Source organism: Crassostrea angulata, chromosome 3, assembly GCF_025612915.1.
Source record: "Crassostrea angulata isolate pt1a10 chromosome 3, ASM2561291v2, whole genome shotgun sequence".
NCBI classification, from domain to species: Eukaryota; Metazoa; Mollusca; class Bivalvia; order Ostreida; family Ostreidae; genus Magallana; species Magallana angulata.
The window spans coordinates 18,744,324-18,765,000 of record NC_069113.1 but is presented as its reverse complement, the minus strand read 5'-3'; the positions used below and the strand labels follow the sequence as shown (position 1 = coordinate 18,765,000).

The window sequence follows — 20,677 nt, the reverse complement described above, 5'->3', positions numbered from 1 at the left end:
GTAAGGAATCTGTTTTTGTTCCTGTGAATTTTTCAGAGTGAAAGATGATAGTGTGTCAATGAAATTATCTAGGAAATTATCCCTTTCAACTATTCCAATTGCACTTCTTTCACAAGTATGTGTATTTTTATTAAAAATCGTCCAAATGTGCTGCATGAATATCTTGGGACAGACTATAAATATGAAGCTCCGGCATTCTTATTTCGACAGATGTCAAATACAGTGCTGTAAAGGCAAAGAAAGAGATTGAATTATGAAATATAATGAACGTCCTTATAAAAGAAAACAGGAGGGAAAAGACAATATCCAAAATCAAGTTATTTCAAATATATGTATTGAGCAGATATTAAACACAATTTAAGATCCATGCATTCCAAAAAAGAATATACACGTACAATGTAATCTCATATCTATTTTAACAGTCAAATAGCGATAATTCGGAGAGTTTGAGCATAATGACAGAAAATTCACAAAACTCGACTCCAGAGGTATGTAGCAGTATCAAGTAACATAAGATATGCAGGGATCGCGGCCCATTCCCTACTTTTGTTTCCCCGTTTCCGTTTTATTTGATTTTGTATAGGTCTGTTGGTAAAAGTTAAGGAAGAGAACAAATTGTGAAATAGTAAAAAGGCACTGACACACAATGTACGCTCTTGGAAACCCGCATCCTACGTATAACACTTGTATACTATGAAGAAGAAACCAGGCAAACTGCACCTGTAATGACAGCGAAAAAAAATTAAATATTCATAAGTCATTTATTTGTTTTCTGCTAGAAAATTGATTGTTAGATAAAAACTCTCATACATTTAGTCCAAGTCTATGGGAATTTAATCTTATATTTGATAATAATTTATTAACTCGTGTTTGTTAACTTGGGTTTCCAAATACTGGTTAATAAATCATCACTCTTGTGTTTGTTATTCATTTAGAACAATTTGTATATAACACCATCTGTATTCTGAATTCCACCATACATTCAAATTTGCACTTCAATCGGGTAAAAGTATAAAAATGAATTTCGAGAAAATATTTTATCTAACCTAGTAATTACATTCTTTTAAAGATACAATGATTTTGTGATGGTATAGTCACAATGTAAATTTCAAATTTAATGGATGGGTGTAACTACAAAATTTACAATATGACAGTATTCTAACATCTGAATTTAATTACCCGTCACCATAGACAAATCTATTGGTATTTCTAGACAAATCTATTGTTATTTCTATGTTACGTAGCTTCATACTATAGTATATCAAATAGTTCAATTATAGGATATTGGTATATACTGCTATATGTACTAGTTATACTGTATTACATGTAAATTATAAATGCATAACATCGACCGTGAACATTATTTAGCACTGATCAGATTCCCTATATTAAATTCGTAATACAAAATAATACGGTTGTCCCTATAACTTCTTGTGCGATAATCGTAGGAATATTAATCAAATATATCAACTGTCAAATATCAAGTAAAACGAACAACGTCATTTGGAACGATGTTTTTAATTAGAGCCATTTTAACAAAAGCTTGGACTTAGGGCAGTACGTGACAAACTCTGATTTGATGAAGGCAGGGTTTACTCATGATAAACTGTCCAGTCATTGGCTAATACATGTATGAATACATTGAACGCAATAACATTTGTCCGACTTATATTTCAGCTGAAACAGTGTCAATTTCACACAGCAGAGCAGTTCGTTGGAATCATAACTTTCTGGTTTTGACAGTCTGTGAATATTAATGAGCTTCTCCTAGGGAATTAGAAGAAAGAAGGTCAATATTTGACAGCTTATTTTGATGATCAAACTAGACAATAACGTCTCACCGAAAAGTCCAAGCTCTTGTTAAAACGGTTCTTACTTGATATTTGGTCCGGTCAACCTTAGTTCAATTTGTAGTTTTTACTTGAGTTTGTGAGTGGGATTGGGTATAATATTGGCATGGGGTCTAAGACGTGTTCCCTTACCAACTGTAGCTTTGTCATGTATTTTTTCCACCATAGATATTTCTGCATGGACGGCCCAAACGCTGCCAGCAGGTAATAGGTGTACATGATGGTATGTATGAAACTATTTAAGCTCACTACAAGGTAACCTGTAATGACAATTAAAAAAAAAGAAGGGGAAACATACATTTTGAGTAAAAAACAGAGAGATAGACGTTTCCAACAAGAAATAATACTGTACTCTCTCCTCCAGGAACAAATTTCGCTCCTAGCCAGTACCAGAAAGGCATAGCAGCATGGTGGTAAACGTGAAGGAAGGTTACCTGGTTGTTTTTCTTCCTCAAAACGAAGAAGGCCTGCAAGTCGATTATATTCATTATTATTTCTTAAAACCAGATCACAGGCACATGTACACGAGTTACAATATTCAAGGTCATATTTTATCAATTAAATGTTATTGATTAGTTACGGTAATTATAAGCTTACTATAAAATACGGAAAAAAGTGAAAAATATAATTCAATTGTATATGAGTGAAGAGAAAAAATTTGAAAAAATTCGGGTACATTAGTACATATGTAATACATTAAACATTTTCTAAGGTTTTAGACACTATCGTTGTATCCCGTGGTATAAGTTGTTAGCGATTAAAAACCATTACTTTGGCTAACTTAATTGTTTCAATATTGTACCATATTGTATACCTATCAAGGTAAAAAAAAAATTCATTGGCTTTTTGTGAATTATTTGTTCTTTTTAACTTACCGTATCAAGGAACTCGACTAGTTTAGATATATAGTAAACCCAAATTACATTGGCAATCTGCAACATAAAAAATCAAAATCTCTAACAGAGTTACATTTACATATAAATGAAGTTTTTCTCAAATGAATAGAATTTTTAATTTTCAATTTGTTCCAATTGAACACCAAGAAATTGTTTAAATCTTAAAGCGTATCAGAATCAGCAACTCAGCACAAGTCATTTAATGGAGATTTTGTTTAGATCCTTACTCAATATAGAACCTAACTCCAATCAAAGATAATTGGTACATAAAAGAAAAGAGTTTGCTTATGATTAGTTCACTGAAATTAGATGGAAATGTCATATTTTTTGTTAGCCGATAAACTTTTCATCTTATTATTTATTTCATTTTTTTCCAATGAGAGTCTTGCATTACATATTCAAGGAATCTCGATTTTAATGACGCAACTTATGACGTAAAGAGTATATGTAATCAATTTAAATGAAGATAATCTCGTTCAAAGGATCAACAATTCAAATACATATAAAGAAAATGAAGCATTATTACCAACTTTAACAAAATGGTTTATTTAATTCAAGATCATACAATGTTGGCAGGCAGCTTTTCAACAATGACCAACCGTATATCCGTTTTTTCTTTCCGCGTATCAGAAAATTTGCAATAATGTGGAAAATGTGTAACATTTATATATTTTGCGTGTGTCATTTTTTTTTGCGACTTTAGAAGTTTTTTTTTAAAGGAAACAATACACGATATACTTTCTGCGTATTAGATATTTTGCGATGTAAATGTGGTCGCGAAAAAAGCGAAGAATTACATCATCGCGAAAAATACCGGATATCCAGTGCACCAGTGGATGCACTTTAGACGTAATGTTTAAGAAGAAAATTAATGTTTTCAACATGCAATTTTATAATGCATTTTAAACCTACTTGCCTTTCAGACAAACCTATCATCACCAGAGCGTTAAATTGATGTGAATTACATTTGCAAGAAAGCTACATAAATCGTTAAAAAAAAATTAAAATAAATACTTATACATGTACCTACTCTTAAAGCGTTCGGGTCATTGGAGTAATCCATTGGTTGGCATTGCTTACTGAAGTCTGTATTGAACCATGCCGCCATTAGAGTCTAAAATGAAACATGTTTGATGATGTTTGCTTCTATATGATTTAAAATACCCGTAGGATAATGAAAAAATAGAGAATCATTTACTATATCGTCATTTTTAGACATTGCTCTAACACTTTTTAGGGCGGAATTTATGGTTTCGTTTTTAAAAATTGATCCAAAAAGACAAAAACGATTATATTTTTATTTTCATATTTCATGCACTCTATAAAAAAACATAAATGCGGACATATAAAATATCGACCTGTCATCACTCAAACTATACCTCATAAAACATATACATGCTTAGCAGAACCATGCAGCAGTTGTAGACAATCATTGGATTTTTTAGATCGTAGGCCTTTCTTGATTTCATCCAAACGGGGCCCAGTTTTACTAGGTAAAGATACACGCCAATACTTAGAAGAATCGGCGCCGGGGATCGAACCATGAACCAATCCTGTGTACGAGGATCTGTGATTGTAAAATAACAAATATTTGGGAAAATAACAAATATACATGGGAAAATAACAAATATACATGGGAAAATAACAAATACATTTAAACAATAAAATGCTTTCTTTGGGGATTCATTCGGGATATGAAGGTAGTGACATTGCAGAAAAGATACATAACCTGCGTTAGCGGGTTATGTAATTTTTTTAACTAATTAATAAATTGATTATGAAAAGTAAGTAAAATTCACTAAATTACTGTTAATGTACATAAGTACGTGAGATAAAAGAAACAGCCAAATCGTCTCCTGTGAGACTTTGAGTCTGATATCATCATGATTATTTTGTGCAGTCCGTGATTTTTCTTAGGTTGCTGATGGCTTTGACCAATCGATAAACAGGGCGTGTCCATTTTATTCCTGTCAGTATCTTGTCAGTTTCAGCCGTTGTAGATTTCGACCAATCGATAAACGGGGCGTGTAGATTTCAGTCTGGCTGTTTCTATAGAGCTATGAATTAACTATATTTATGTTTCCGTAAGAAATAGAGGAAATAATGTGTAGTAGATGTAAATATATACACAAAAAATTTAATGCATAAAATAATACATACATGTAAAGTCGAAAACCAGTATACATGATACAGTTTTTGGTTTGGGGAAATTTTTTTCATGTAATTGTGAACGCCAAGAATCAACGCCATGATGTCATGCACCTTGTGTTCAATTCAATACAGTTCTTTTGTTGCTTTACATTTTACTAAAACTTTAAAACGAAAATTCTGTTTTCGTTTGACATTGTTTTATCACGTTTAAATCTAGTATTCATTGTGATTCTAGCTATATTTGTGTGCAAAGAACTCGTTTGTCTTATTTCCTTAATACTTGATAAGAAATCTCGTTACAACTGACTTTATTGTTTTGAAATTAATTGCTGTGAACTTGTAGTATCACAAAGGTTGATCGTTTATATTATACGCATGACGGGATGGCAGTAAGCGGTAGACATCTCCTTTTTTGTCTCCTATCTTTTGCATCTTGTTCAAGGATCTGGATGTCGCTACCTTGGGATTTAAAGAACTTTTCGAAAAGTTAATTGTCAACGAGGTTAATGGATCAAAATGATTACTAATAAATTAATTGGCTTTACATTGGACACAGCCCGATCGCAATATGTCAAAACTTTAAAGTCATCAGAAGTTGAAACAAAAATTGGAATTTTAAATTCTTTATCTACAATTCTTGTACCTTTTGATCAAAGAATTTGACGACATTGCATATTACTGGTGCTGGTATCTGGTAAGTTAATAACCTCAATTTATCGACCTTGGGGGGGGGGGGGGGGTATTGACACATCTATTCAAGTTCAAATTCATTCAAGATTTGCATGCAGAGCAAATACTTAAGTGTGTTTTTTTTCTGCAATGATCGCTTAATTTTTAAAAAATTATGAACTATCAAATAAACCTTTTTAATATTTATATACTTTTCTCTTTGACTCTGTCTTCAGTTAAAGGGCTAAATTAACGTCATTGTCGTTCAGTTCGTTACATTGAGGGAACAGCCAGTTTTTCCATACATGGAAAACTATTACGAGTCCGTGTAGTTCGTTCTCTCAATAAAGAACACTGTGCCGGATAATTATGCCAGTGCCAAGGTGGCATTTTTGCGCCCGCTTAAGGCGCATTTCTCTAAAATTTCATTTATGTCAAATGATAGACCATAGCCTAGAGAGATAATAACCACCTTTGACTCAGGTGTACCTCACCTGACAGGTGAGATATTCACCTTTAAACATAAATATCCCATAGGAAAAAAAAAATTCCCCTAGGAGAAATCATGTTCCTGTGGGAATTTTACAAAATCCTATAGGATAAAGACAATTCCTACAGGATTTCAAAGTTTTCCTGTAGGAAATTTTCCTCCTGTGGGATATTTATATTTCCTATGGGAAGAAAAAATCCTATAGGATAAAGAAAATCTCCCATGGGAAAAAGAAATCCTATAGGATATTATAATTTCCTGTAGGAAAAAAATCCTCTTTAATATTTCCTCTAGGATTTTTTTCTCTCCTACAGGAATTAGTTGGCCACAGTAACATTTTTCTGTACTCCTATAGGAAAAGAAAACTCCCATGGGACTTTTTATAAAACATTAATTATTGATATATTTGTCAGGCTGTTTTACTCTACAAGATATATTAGCCTCTATAATTCACAAAAATCTTCAACAAATATATTATTTCCAAATTTCATTTTGATGTGGCAATTATTTATTTTTTTATAAAGACGATGCCATGGGATTTATAATTATATAGGGTATTTACACCATTTGTTTAAAGGAAAAATTATTAATATTTTGCCTTTCAATTAAAATACTCACAATGCTGAAAATTTAAGGTGGTGTTAACTAAACTAATTCAAGCACATAAATCAGATTCTCAATGATAAGTTACTCGAGACTGACTTATAAATGTTTGCATTAGTTCAATGTCTCTAGATTTTCTCCAACCGGCTTTGAAGAATAATCCATTGATGGTGGCATTGTCTTCCAAAAACATCTCTTTTTCTTATGACAAGTGTGACAGTCAGCACAAGAAGGTATGCACTGTCTCTTTCGTGTGCCTAAAATATTATAGAAATTTTGTAGGTAAATCATATTAAGAAGTAATATCTGAATTAAACACGATCCTTGTCCTGCTTAGTGCACAACTCTTCAAAAACTGACAGGTTGTATATAAAATTGACAAATAATTAACTGTTCAAAAACAAAAGTATTGTTTGTATATACCAACATTATATAATCTTATTAAATAAGACATAAAATTACGATAGATCTATATGCGATCATACACTTTAGATTACACATTAAATCTATTAGACAGCTCTCCGACACTGTAATTCGAGAAAATTCGGACCACAAATAAATCTCGCTTTTTTTTACTATAAGTATCTATTTTTCATTTAGCATTCAATAAAGAACAAAAAGATGTATTTTAGATTTAGAGTGCAACTGAGTTGCAATCAGTTGAATTACCTTTAAAACTGGACAGAAATACAAACTTCGCAACACAAGTTTGCCCGAGTTGAAAACCGGATGTAATAATTTATTATTACAGACAAATCGGGGCACAAACGTTTCGGTTAGAACAGTCGATCTGTGGTGTTCTATAAGAATAATGCCATTCAAAAAACTTGAAAATCTGAAGAGTTACTTTCTTTGTCCATATGAACACCGTAATATTATCAATTTTACATCTATAATTATGAACACGATGGATTAGGGGTAGATCGGGGGGGGGGGGGGGGGGGGGGGGCTTTAAAATAGCATATAACGTTACATGCAGTACCAGAGTGTGTAATGCTTCATACATCTTTATAGTAAAACCAATATTTAGTTCTAATTGACTTTAGCTACTTGACTTTTGATACTATTAGTATTATAAATATTTATACCTTGATCTCAGATGGAGAGAACTAATATAGGCTAGTGTTGCCTGCTGTTCAATCCAGATTCATTTATATACTTATATGTATATTTTTGAATAAAATACTTATTTAACTATAATTGACTTTAGCAGGAGGTTGTTACATTGCGTCCGCGGCAATATTAAGGTATAAATATCGGTATAAATATGTTGAATTATCGGGGGAAAGGGGTGTGTGTGGGGGGGGGGGGGGGGCAGGATACTTAATTACTTGATGGATTTTTGCTTTTCATTAGAGTGTTACGATGTGAAAATAGATAATAGAATGCTCAGAAACTATTATAAATAGATTACTTTGAATATAAAATGTTTGAAGTGAAAAAAAAGATATCATGGCTGAAAAAAATTACTTATATACAGAGGTGAAGCAAAGAAACAAAGCCGATCCGAGGCGTGTGACAATTTAATTTCAACACGTGTATATCTATACGAGGATTGTTAGAGAAGTTCGTGGACAAAGTAATTTACGGCAAAATTACTGTGTACAGGATGAAGTATGTTTTATGAACTGCCAAATGAAAAAAAAAAGTCTGCAAAAAAACACACGAATTTTTTCACACTTTATTTTTTTTTTTACTTTGCATGATTTAGATTTAGAACTTGTCTGCGAACTAACAATTCTCATGTGTATATATATATATCAACGGAAGGCTGTGTATACTACATATTTCAATGCATGCTTGAATTTATTTGTCAAATTTGTATCGAGCCGAGAATTGAGAACTGTTACTGGGCATTGCTGGATTGATATAATTCTGATTTTTGTGGCATTTTACAGAAGTAAAATTTGGAGAAAAATCAACGCCGGCAATGAGAATCGAACCTACGACCCTTGGGTCCGTAGGCGCACGCGCTACCATATGCGCTACGGCGCAGTTTATTATGGCATATGTAATTAAATATTTGAATGATATCATAAAGGACCATTAACTGATTATTGAAAAAATGAATGTTGTTGGGTTTTTTTAACTAGTAGATTTTAAAATCCCATTACCTATTTTTATACTCATCAGTTATGATTTATTATTTTATAATCGTTTCTCGTTTAATTACCCAGGGGCGTCGGAAGGTACATGTATTCATACCCGGGCGGTAAATTTTAGGGGGGGGGGGGTTAAACCGAATTTGACTGGAAATGCATGCATATATTCTGTATTCTTTTTTGCTTGTTAAGATTTTCTGGATGAGTCTGCCCCGATTTTCAACTACGATGCTACGAGTACGTGTCTGTACTTGTATGAATATTTTGTGAGATCCAACAATTAAAAAGACATAAATTAATTAAATAATGGCTCTGAGTGCCGAATTATTTTTTAGAGGAAATGGGTGCACTGGTCAACAGCGATACATCTTTGCAGAAAAATCCGACGAAGGCCATACAATAGATGATCAACATAACATGTCGTTCAACCATTCAAATATCGCTCTTTTTAAAGTCCCTATATCAAGAGGGTGACCAAAAGGAGAAAAAGTTCAACTAAATAAATACTGGAATTAATTTCAATCGCATACTTGTACCAAGTACAAAATTATTTAAAAATTTAAATCTACTTCCAACCCCCATTGCCTTAAGGTGGAATAACACACCTTGAAAAAGTCATTCGAATTAACTTTAAATTCTTTGATTATGAAAGATATAATGATAAATAAACTATACATATGTCAAATAAGCGAACAATTTGCAAATTGGGGATAAAAAAGGAATATCTTAAAAAATCAATTCAGTAAGTAACAACAAAAGCCCCTAGCTGCGGGATTCGAACTCGGTATGTACGGATCACAAGCCCGACACTTTATCCACTCGGCTGTGAAGTAGGTTACATGATGCCGTCGATAAAATCCTTTTAATAAAACAACATGTCGTTTTGATCAGAGGTCAGCCATTTTATGACGATGTGTTATTCCACCTTAAATCCCAATCCCCAATTCAGAAGTGATATGCTTACTGATCAGAGCCGTTTGGATTTGTTCACAAATCAAGATTATATGAAAAGGTCAAAGTGTGCATATTTTTAATATCCATTATGAATGCAAGTCTAGAATGCGTCGCCCTTTTCATGCCTGAGATATCAAAAGCTAGAAGTCCATTATAAACTACCCAAAATCACGAAAATCTTAATCCGTGGGGGAGGGGGGGAGGGGGCGGTAGCGCGTAGTCTCCCTACATGTATAAAACTTCATTTTCTCTCTTAATTTCTTTATTTTAATTCAATGATTAACATACTCCCAAAAAAAAGTGGGGGAGGGGGCGGGGGCAACTCCATGATAATTCAATTTTAACAAAATCTTTGCTGCGAGAAAAAGTGCCCCCCCCCCCCCCCCATGCTACGTGCCTGATAAATAAATTGGTGATGATGAAATAATTATGGTACGCACACTGCAAGAATGTGATTGTGACTTACATGTAGTAAATTAAAATTGGAAGAAGGTGGTCACTTTCTCTTTTCTCATATATGTACAACAATTAATTCAATAGAAGTGTATAAATCATTCTTTTTTTACAAAAGGGTATTGTTTGACATCCAGAGTAATGGCAGACCCCCCCCCCCCCCCTTCAATTACTTCGTTCCTGCTTTCACGTGCACTGCTCGATCGGACACCTGTTCTCACGAGTCGTGTGTATGTACCTTTGCTCTGTTGATTGTAGCATTAGGAGAACAATAGGGTGGTTAATTGGTATACACAGAACGTGCCCGTTACAAAGACACTTAAGAATTCTTAGTTAATTGCAAGGTCTGTGAAAGAACAAAAGGTACTAATGAGGTATACACAGTGTGTCTCCTTGGCTTATCTCAGGCAAGCCCACTTTCATCTACGTAACAAAAACACCCAGGGCTACTAATTAAATTATTCAATCAAACACAATATTGAAAGACAAATGTAAAATTATCAAAACGCACATGGAGCTATTTCTTTGCTGCATTTTCCTTCATTTGGGAAGGGTCTATGGATTTTTTTTAACTTGTTTACTCTAATTATTTAGATATTATAAAGGTACAAACGCCAAATTCTGCACGTTAATTTCACCTAGGTCCACTTTTCAATGATAGAAAATCTTAGATTATTAGAATATTAGACTATTTAAAGCAATATGAGCTGTATTTTTTAGAGATTTATTTTACTGCAAAAACCTGTTAGTATAATAAGTCTGCCTGTAACTTAAACTTTTATGATAAATAAGATTCGTGAATATCATTAATTTTTGTCAGGAGAAATATTTCACTTATAAGGAATATATATGGCAGAGCAATTTTTGTACAGGACGACAATAATTTAATTTTGCTCCAATTAAGGCTTCTTAATGGCTTTTCCTAAAAAAAACAGAGCTTACAGAAATTTAAAAACCATGATATTTTTTTGTCATCTTTGATACATGTATATGCTATCATACAATGCATTAATTTGTAGTGATGAGGTTATTTCTTAAAATTATTAATATTTTCATAATCTAATTATTTATATATAATACTATAAACTGACCAAGTTAAATTTTCAAAAGTCTATAAACTTGATCAGCTATAATTAACTAAGATTTGCATGTATCTTTAGCTTTATTTGGGCACACAAAATTGTAGATCATAATTAAACACATACTTTTTGCAATAAAACAAAACCTCCTATATGCTATTATGTCAGGTAATCAGTAACAGGCTATTGGTGAATTTGGATGGTACATGTAGATGAACATGTACATGTATTATCACAATAGAACTTCATAATAAACTAAATACTTGTCACTCAGATTTATAAAATTGATATTCCTGATTCATACCAGTAGGATTACTAGATAGTGAAATTCAAATAATGACTATGCATGGTTTTATCCATTAAGTAAACATACATGTAAATGTCAAGGAGAAGGAAAATACATTCAATGACATAGTGGCTAGCTTTTTTATCAATCTTTTTAGTTGTATTAATACCAATCAATTTAAGGTACTTCATTTTTTTAATATGAAGATTGAAATTTGTAACTACCGGTTTTAGAAGTTCTTGATCAGTTAAGTTGTATTTGATAATTTAAATATAATTACACCTCAGAATATATTAAAGAATATAAAGGGTTGTCTGAAGCAATCTACATTTAACTATACAAGTATATAGAACTAGTTGTACTTTTTTAATACAGGTATAATTTTATCACATACATCATATATACATATTGAGATACAATGTATGTAAATTTTCTAAATACCACTGTGACAGTTTTTTCTGCTGATTAAAGAAATGTCAATTAGATATACATGTAGTGGCCCGGGTAGTGTATTCTTACATGTGCGTTGGGGGGCAGGGTTGTTAAAAATTGTTAAAATTGTTCTGCATGCAAAGGTAAACATAGTCCTGACTCTTAAGATTTCCATATGATTACATTTACTAGAAGAGCCCCATCTCAATTTGTTTTCTAAAAATTTTACATTTTTTACCTTTCACTGGCAGGCATGAACAAGCCCCAAGCAACTGCTAGAAGCAACTGTTCTCTGGATATTGTCTACCCATGCAAAACCTATCGATTATTTGAGGGGACCCATGCATCCTCTTTTTCAAGCACAAATCCAGAAGTGAAAATTTTGACAACATTGTTACAGTAGCATTTTCTTTCCCTATTTGATAAAAAAAAACTACCAATACTAAAGTGTAATTATACCGGTATATTGATCAACAATGGACATGTGCCCCACTCCCCAACAAATGATTGCAATTAATTAAATTTATATGTATGTTTTAATGTTATTTTTTTCCTCATGTAACATATGTTTGAAATGGTTTTGAGCGAATAAATGAACTGAACTGAACAATAATTAATATGACTATATATGCCCCTAAAGTAAACATTCAAATGTCAGGTCCCCCCCCCTTTTTTCAAAAATTTGACCGGTCTTTCACACAAAACTATAAATATCCACTGCCACCTTTGACATTTAATTAGTCTTTCTAACAAAAACACTTTACAATCAGAAAGCTAGGTTGTGCAATTTAAAGTAGAAATTTTTAAATTTGATCATATTTAATTGAAAAATAAAAAAGTTAATTTAATTCTGATTTAGTAACACCCCCATTCCCGGCTGAACCAATCACCTTGTATGATTAAACTGTTTCTGTAAGGTTTTCAGGATAATAATGACCACTTTTAATTATTCAAAAGTCATTTTTGTTACAATCAGTTATATCAAGAATTCGTAAATTCCTGTAAAAATGTAAAAACATTGACTATTCCCCTTCAAATGAAATGTTTCATGTTATATTTTACCCCTTGTCTGTAATTTAATTGCAATGTCACTGTGTAAAGCCAACACAACAGTCATAGCTGCAAGATGAAAAGTTTTCCGGTACTTTCAGGATTCTCATGAACTTAATATTAGTCATTAGGGACCCATATGTTGCATACCAATTTCAACAGAAGACATCTCTCTAACTAATTATAATCATTAAAAACTATTTCATGACTTTTAGCAACACTTATTCTTCACCAAATACAGCTAGTTATTAACATGTATAAATAATCCGAAACTGACCCTTGCTACCTTTACCTTACACTAACATCCTATAAAAGGGAATTTTGAATAGAATAAGAAAGCATATGCGGTTCTAAGAAAAAGTAAACACCATAATTCCAATTTCATTGAGGTTTAAGAAAAAATATAACCATTTAAGTGAACCCACCATCTCCACTTCACTAGTATATACACAGATTCATGAGGCTTTCCTTCAGTAAAACATTTTTAATTAATAATCGTTAAGAGGTCAATTGCCATTCAGTCTCCTCTGATAAGAAACCTGCAATACTGCAAGTATCTTCATGATATCATTATGATAAAAGCATCACATCACAAAGAAATACCCTTGCATCAATACCCTCCCTGTATCTTTTGATTTTCATAAAGTGCAGTTTAATAGTGGTTAAAAATCTTTCACATATAGTATCATAAAACCTATGGCAATTAGTTTCCTTGAATCAGTTCTCACACATTTTTGAATATGATCATCAATACTAAAAATTTACCATAAATTTTTAATAAATTGGATGATTTGTAGCATTTTCAGTGAAATATATATATTCCATGAAAGGTGAGCCAACAATCATATCTATTGGATATGTTATCGATCTAAACTCTGGTTTCTAGTACTTAATTCAATTAAAACTCAAACACACCCCAGTAGCCATGGTAGCTGGAGATTTGGATTGGGGGGGGGGGGGGGGGCGCTGACGATTTGGAATGGGGGGGGGGGGGGGGGGTTTAAATATTTTCATTGGGGTTTTCCTCTTTCCTTTCAACTTTGGTATAAATACATGCACTTACACTAGAGTGGAAAGTACGTAAAACAGGGTTTTAAAGTTGTAACCTCTTGCTAAAAAGTAAGATAAAATTTTACACCTGATCAAATAACAGAATTGCACGAGTGCAGTTATTGCTAAAATATATCCAATGTGTAAAATACCAGGTTAATTGTCAACATACGCTAACGAAGTATGACTCCCTCTTCACGTTTGTGTATACAACAGAGTTCATAATCGCATTTTGCTGCTCCAGCCCTGAACAATGAATACACTGCAATAGACTAAGTATTCTATAATAAACACATGTAATTTATGTAAAAAAAAAAAAATATAAAAAAAAAAAAAAAAAAACAACTGTTTTTTATTACGAAGACGACGAACGCCGCTGCTCTCCCGACGCCTTCGTGACAATTTGTTCATTGATTATTATGATATTTTAAAAAACGAAATAACTGCAAAACAGATAGTATCGTGCATTAGCTCCCCCAATAAAATGTTCGGATTTTAGTCAACACCTGTCGTAGTCTTTTAAGCGCTTACTGTTACGTTATTATTAGTCTGGAAAGAACGATCTGAAACAAACACGATGCAATCTTCTGACACACTGTCAACTGTTTGGACTGAATCATGCATTTGTAAATTGTTTCTCGTGTTGATGATTTTCCGAGAATTTAATTTTCGATGTCGTGAATCAGTTCTCTAAACATCACCAAATATAACTCATTTGCTGTAAGTATTTTGGATCTTATGGTATTGTAAATGTAAGACACATGTGTACTGAATAATTTGCAAACTTTGCTTGAAGGATTGTAGAAACTTGGTTTCGTAGTTCATTCTCATAATATCATGGGTTCATCATCTTGATGGACAGAAAATCTCAGACACTATGAGTAATTCCGAAATATCTGTTGTTTACCTGGCCTTTTTGACGAAGTTGAAATTTACTTTCCAGGTAGGCCTATTCCTGACTATTGAAATAAAAAAGCCACGAAAATGTAAGATATTTCGGACTAACTACTAGTATCTGACTATGGGTATGCTGTAGTTGAACATTGCATAATTGACCCAGTTTCTTTTAGAATTAAAAAAAAGTGTTTTCCTTTAGAAATATTGTCTTCTTTATTTAATTGCCAGCATACTTTTTTATTGCAACACTACAGACTACATTTACTTAGACAAAAACTTCAATGAGATATATAAATTGTCCAATTTAGGACTAAGTCATGCTAAGGATGTATAAATTAACCATGTACATCGTTGGATAGTATAATAATTCCTATAGGAATTTTTAATTTCCTAAGGGAGAATTTACTCCTACAGGATAATATTTTTCCTATGGGAGAAAAAAAATCCCTTAGGAGAAAATAAAATTCCTAGAGGAAATTATTTTCCTACAGGAATATATTAATATCCTATAGGAAATTATTTTTTTTAAACTTCCTATAGGATTTAATATTTTCCTACAGGAGAAATATTTCCTACAGGATAACTTAAAAATCCTGTAGGAAATGTCTTTATCCTATAGGATTTTGTAAAATTCCCACAGGAACATGATTTCTCCTAGGGGAATTTTTTTTTTCCTATAGGATATTTATGTTTAAAGGTAAATATCTCACCTGTCAGGTGAGATACACCTGAGTCAAAGGTGGTTATTTACTCTCTAGGCTATGGTCTATCATTTGACATAAATGAAATTTTAGAGAAATGCGCCTTAAGCGGGCGCAAAAATGCCACCTTGGCACTGGCATAATTATCCGGCACAGTGTTAAAGCTGAAGTTGTCGTTCGACCACGCTTACTCTATATACATGTACATCATCAGTAACATATAAAACGCCAGTAAAAATGTATTCAATATCTATTATGGGTATTTGAATAAGAGGCTCGACTCGAACAAGTAACTAGAACCATTTTAACAGGAGCTTGGAGTTTGGGTAGTTGGTGTCAAACTGCAATGTGACGTATGCCTGTCTATTTCATTGTAGGCCACTCAGCCATTGCTCGTTGAAATCAACAAGATTTGTCTGGCTTTTGAGCTAAGACTACTCAATCGGTGTATATTTCACCTGAAGCCAGCGTCATTTTAACTTGTTTTGACGCAAGAAATAGATAGTTACGTCCTACTGAAAGTCCAAGGCCTTGTCAAAATGGTTCCAAGTATGCTCATATGCACACAGGTTGATTCAAACGGGTTAGATCACAATGAATTTTGTCAGTAACTGAAATGTTTAATTGCGAGAAAAGGCTCAGTGGTTACATTTATTTATTAGGGACTTGAGATAAGAAGAATAACTCTAACTTGTTGTATTATATTGGATAGTCTTGAGAGTTAAACATGTTAAAGTTTACTTACCACTCATGTCGTCCATGACGTAACGGTAAAAACGCCGGACTTCAGTGATGGTGGTCATTTTCTGTCCATTAGTGCAGAAAAGAAAAAAAACCCAGATATACATGAAATTACACCAAATACATGTTATATATCGACGTCACTTACACAATTTTGATTTTTATGATGATTTCACATCAGAATTAAATTCAATGCACTAGGAAAACAGTTTCATTAATGAAAATAAATAACAAATGAAACAAAAGATTTAAAATCACAGAGGACAATCTAAAAGAGGAAATGATACTTTTATAACAACAATTTCAGCGCACTGAAGAGCGGTTTACGTTTCACACAACGAAAAGTGTTGTGTGAAACGTAAACCGTCTTCAGCGCACTAAAATTGTTGTATCATTTCTGCTTGAAAAGGAAGAAATTACGAATTACGTACGATCATTACTTTAACTTTACAGCTAAGACCTTACTTACCATTCACTATTTTACACGTTATAAAGAGTGTTTCAATGGGAAGTACATACATGTACATACAACATGCATACAGATGTCACGTATTCAAACAGGATAAGAAAAAAACAAGAAACGCCTTCAATAAGTACATAAATAAATAGGATTAGAGAGAGAGAGAGAGAGAGAGAGAGAGAGAGAGAGAGAGAGAGAGAGAGAGAGAGAGGGGGGGGCGTTGATGCATAGTTAATTGTTGCCATGCGTTGAAAACTAATATATGAACCGTTTATTATCAGGCTTCAAATTCTAACTGCTTTGGGATATCATACATGTCATGCATATTTTTTTCTATCGCAAATTAATGAGTAAGGTAAATTATATTTGTAAATGATAAATTATTGTTCCGGATTCTCGACTGAATTTGAATTGTATGAGCGAACCCTGACCTTGAATTGTTCCTGAAAGCCATATTAAAAGGTTGGGCACATTTTCTGATGAATTCTGCCGTTCAAAATAGCAATCCCGCAAAACCATGCAATACCTTCACCAATGAACATGCTTCTTAAATTGATTATTTTTTCCGAATGAATTATGTCGAATTAATACATGTTAACTATTCGTATAGTTTAAGTAAGAGCGAGTCAATTTAACAGCATGAGAGTTCGCCTTTTATAGAAAACCAATACAACCAGCAGAGAAACGTTTAATTAAGTTAATTTGTTTTCAAATATTTAATCAATTTCTATAGATATAGAATGTTGTTTGAAAATATTTTAATTTAATAAGAATTAGGTCCTAATAAGTTTTTATGCTTCGTTATTCATCGGTTATAAAGTGGCATGAAAATGAATGTATATAATTCGTGAAATCATCCCCCCCCCCCCCACTACCACCCCCCCCCCTACTCGTATTGACTGGTGAGGTATAAATACTGTTCTTCTTGACAGATACATCTACTAGTTCATGTACATGTATGTATGGAAACTGATTGTCGGAGTTTGTAAAATTCATAAGAATTCTAACTCACAATGGTGGTTTAAATAGATAATAATTTTTTACCAATCTTTTTTTGTATGTAAAATACGGTGATAAGGATTCGATATTGTCAACGTACAGTACAAATATTGGCTATTTTGCCTGCTGCTCAATCGATATTAACCGTAAATACTTATGTATATACATGTACATGTAAGAAGAATAAAATTCTTCTTAAACTATTCTGTCACTGATCCCTCAGTGCCTTTCAATATATATCTTTACAAATTGGTTAAACATATTACTACTGTCAAGTCTGCCTGCGTATTAATTCACTTTAAACAGGTCACATATTAGTATTCTTATCTTTAAAAAATAACTCAAGCACACTACTAGGCCCTGGGTCAATAGTTTGAAAACATATACTTTTAAAGCTACATAAGGATTAAGAATTTGATGTGCGCTGAAAATTAAAGAGCTGAAAATTCAAAATAGTTCTGTGAAGTTTTGATGATCTACAATGCGATGGAAAAAAGTACTTGTATTCAATTCAGGTATATTCTTGCAGTTGGATGCCATATTTGCATACATGTTTGACAGTAAGCAAAAGCGATGTCTGTTCATCAGTACATGTACTTCGTTTGATATTTAAAACAAATTACTGTGTATGTTGAAATCGAACTTGATAAACTCAGTGTCTAGACGTAGGAGATATTTTTTTCAATCAAAAACATCAAAAAATAAATTGTGTCCTTAGCGTTAAGTCGAAAAATAGAATTATAAAGACTTCATAAATCAATAAAAACATTGCTCGTTCACAAACATGATGGGAAAATCCGGCAATGCTGATATGTGTATTTTTACCATGTCTAATGCCAAAACAATTAAAACAACACGAGAAAAAAACCCCAACAAAAACGGTGGGAAATGTTTTTGTACTTACTTTTCCTTCTGTCGGAAGTCCGTTCAATTCAGTTTTAATTATGTGTTTTATGTTACTGGAACCAAATTGACGTCGAAAACACGTGCATTGCTCGACTTTTCTCCCCCATAATTTGAATTTTTAACACGACCCGATCGAACAGTTCGACCCGTATTTAAATACCGGTGATCAATTGAGTATTTAAACAGCACAAGCTGAGTTTACATTTGCACATTTTATTACTCAGGCAGAGCTCAGGACCCGAGATGTGATCGATATTTTCGAACTTCTAATTTTATTCTGTTGTGAGCTAATAATGTTGTTAATTATTATGATGCTGATGTTTTCGTAGATATCGATTTTTTTTTCCACTGTAGAAATCTTAAATACAGTGCAAGGTTCAGAGAGTCCCTGTATGATTAGTCACAATGACATTCATTTGCAAGAACCAGATCTAGAGTACGTCCGAAAGGAACAATACGCAATTATTTTCCATTGCAGATGTACGTCTTGAGATGTGAAATGAGTTCTTTAAACGCAACGATGAAAAAATCCTTTTTGTTCCATAATATTTTTTTTTTCAAATCGATTTTGCGGTGTACAATTATTTTTGTGATGAATATGATATTGACATATTGATTTTGCTGTTCCTAATTTCGATCCAGTTTGTTATTTCCCTTTTCGGTAGTCCCTTTTTATCTTCTACATCCTCATGTATTTACAAAGTATACTTTCTGCAGAATAAATTGATTATAAACCGTAATTATACTAATTGTTAAAGTTTGTTAATTTTTCTTTAAACATATAATATAGATAATTCTTTGCATGAATTTCATGCATACGAGGTAATTAAAAAAATCTTTTTTATCGAAAAGAAAAATATATATGTATTTGGGTCACTTACTAACTGTTTCAGATTCTGGTCAAGATTTTCTTCAAAGATATATATGTAATAAAATTACAATACTTTAGCAATGAGTAAGCATAGACAATACAAAAGGTCCGTGATAAAAACAGTAAGGTATATCAAAATATAAAGGGATGTACTTGTAAATAATATTCATTAACTGCATGAAATATCATTAATGCATGCAGGTAGCATGCTTTTTTTTATGAAATGAAAATCTTATTCCGGGGGGGGGGGGGGGGCATAGCGTACCTATACCTTCATATAACATCAATTTCACTATTAAATTTTTATTTTCCTTCCTTTCAATTCAACTTCTACCATTAAAAAGTAGGGAGGGGGAGGGGGTGGGACAACTCCATCTCAATTTACTTTTTATTGGTAAATTTCAAAAAAGTATTTGCCGCAAGAAAAAAAAGGGGGGGGGGGGTCAGTAATATATCTGAAGTGGTTTGTATTTTAAAGGAGAATAACTACGTCATGTGCGTTTCACAGTAGCTGTAAGAAGCTGTCAGGGGTTGTCTTTCTTTAACTCTGCCTGAAACAGTCACGTGCGGATGACGATGGGGGTAGCGGCTCCTGACTTCACACGCATGAACAGTGTATTCTCAGACACGGGAATGGGGTCACACACATATACCTGAAACCTGCAGCTAGCTAAAAAGTAATAACTAAGAAAGATTTCTGCTGAGGTTAATCGATATTGTTTAGTATTATATCGCCTATATTTCGAAATAACTACATAAACGTAAAACCCCAATCATCCCTCCTTTACAACTAAGCCTGAATATCAAACATATATTTTTAAGCAAAAGCTGCATGATGGCAAAACTGGGGGGAGTATCTTTGTGTTTGTCAAATTTTCTAAGCCTTTTATTGAATAGTATTCTCATTTAATGTCATTATGATTGGATTGTTAACGCGCATTACATTTAAAGTCTGATCGAGCACCTGCAACTACATGTAGCTCCTCCCCCTCTTCGCGACATTTTTAGGCATGTTCACCCCCCCCCCCTTCACCACA

The 20,677-nt window shown here is 32.9% G+C and overlaps 1 protein-coding gene across 3 annotated transcripts; it reads right to left on the bottom strand.

Annotated features, from left to right (window-relative positions):
• Positions 1–317: 317 nt before the first annotated feature.
• LOC128175154 (elongation of very long chain fatty acids protein 4-like) lies at positions 318–18,924 on the bottom strand. 3 transcript variants are annotated; one of them, XM_052840581.1, is made up of 8 exons: positions 18,768–18,924; positions 16,409–16,469; positions 4,126–4,313; positions 3,777–3,860; positions 2,726–2,782; positions 2,203–2,317; positions 1,983–2,110; positions 318–720 (listed from the first exon to the last, which is right to left on the bottom strand). In XM_052840581.1, the coding sequence occupies exons 2-8, from the start codon at positions 16,464–16,466 to the stop codon at positions 541–543; spliced, it is 810 nt and encodes a 269-aa protein (XP_052696541.1). In that variant the 5' UTR covers positions 16,467–16,469; positions 18,768–18,924; the 3' UTR covers positions 318–540. The 3 variants fall into 3 exon arrangements, with proteins under 3 accessions (XP_052696541.1, XP_052696540.1, XP_052696539.1); XM_052840580.1 differs by lacking the exon at positions 18,768–18,924 and adding an exon at positions 16,874–16,894; XM_052840579.1 differs by lacking the exon at positions 18,768–18,924 and having other exon boundaries at positions 16,409–16,511.
• Between the last annotated feature and the right edge of the window lie 1,753 nt (positions 18,925–20,677).

What these genes read in the sequence shown, in the direction of transcription:
- LOC128175154 (XM_052840579.1), bottom strand. Translation starts at nt 16,511, where the DNA reads ATGTATATCTGGGTTTTTTTTCTTTTCTGCACTAATGGACAGAAAATG. An exon ending in GCATGTATATGTTTTATGAG is followed by an intron (nt 3,861 to 4,125) that starts GTATAGTTTGAG and finishes GTTTCATTTTAG; the next exon opens with ACTCTAATGGCGGCATGGTT. An exon ending in ACATGACAAAGCTACAGTTG is followed by an intron (nt 721 to 1,982) that starts GTAAGGGAACAC and finishes CTGTCATTACAG; the next exon opens with GTGCAGTTTGCCTGGTTTCT.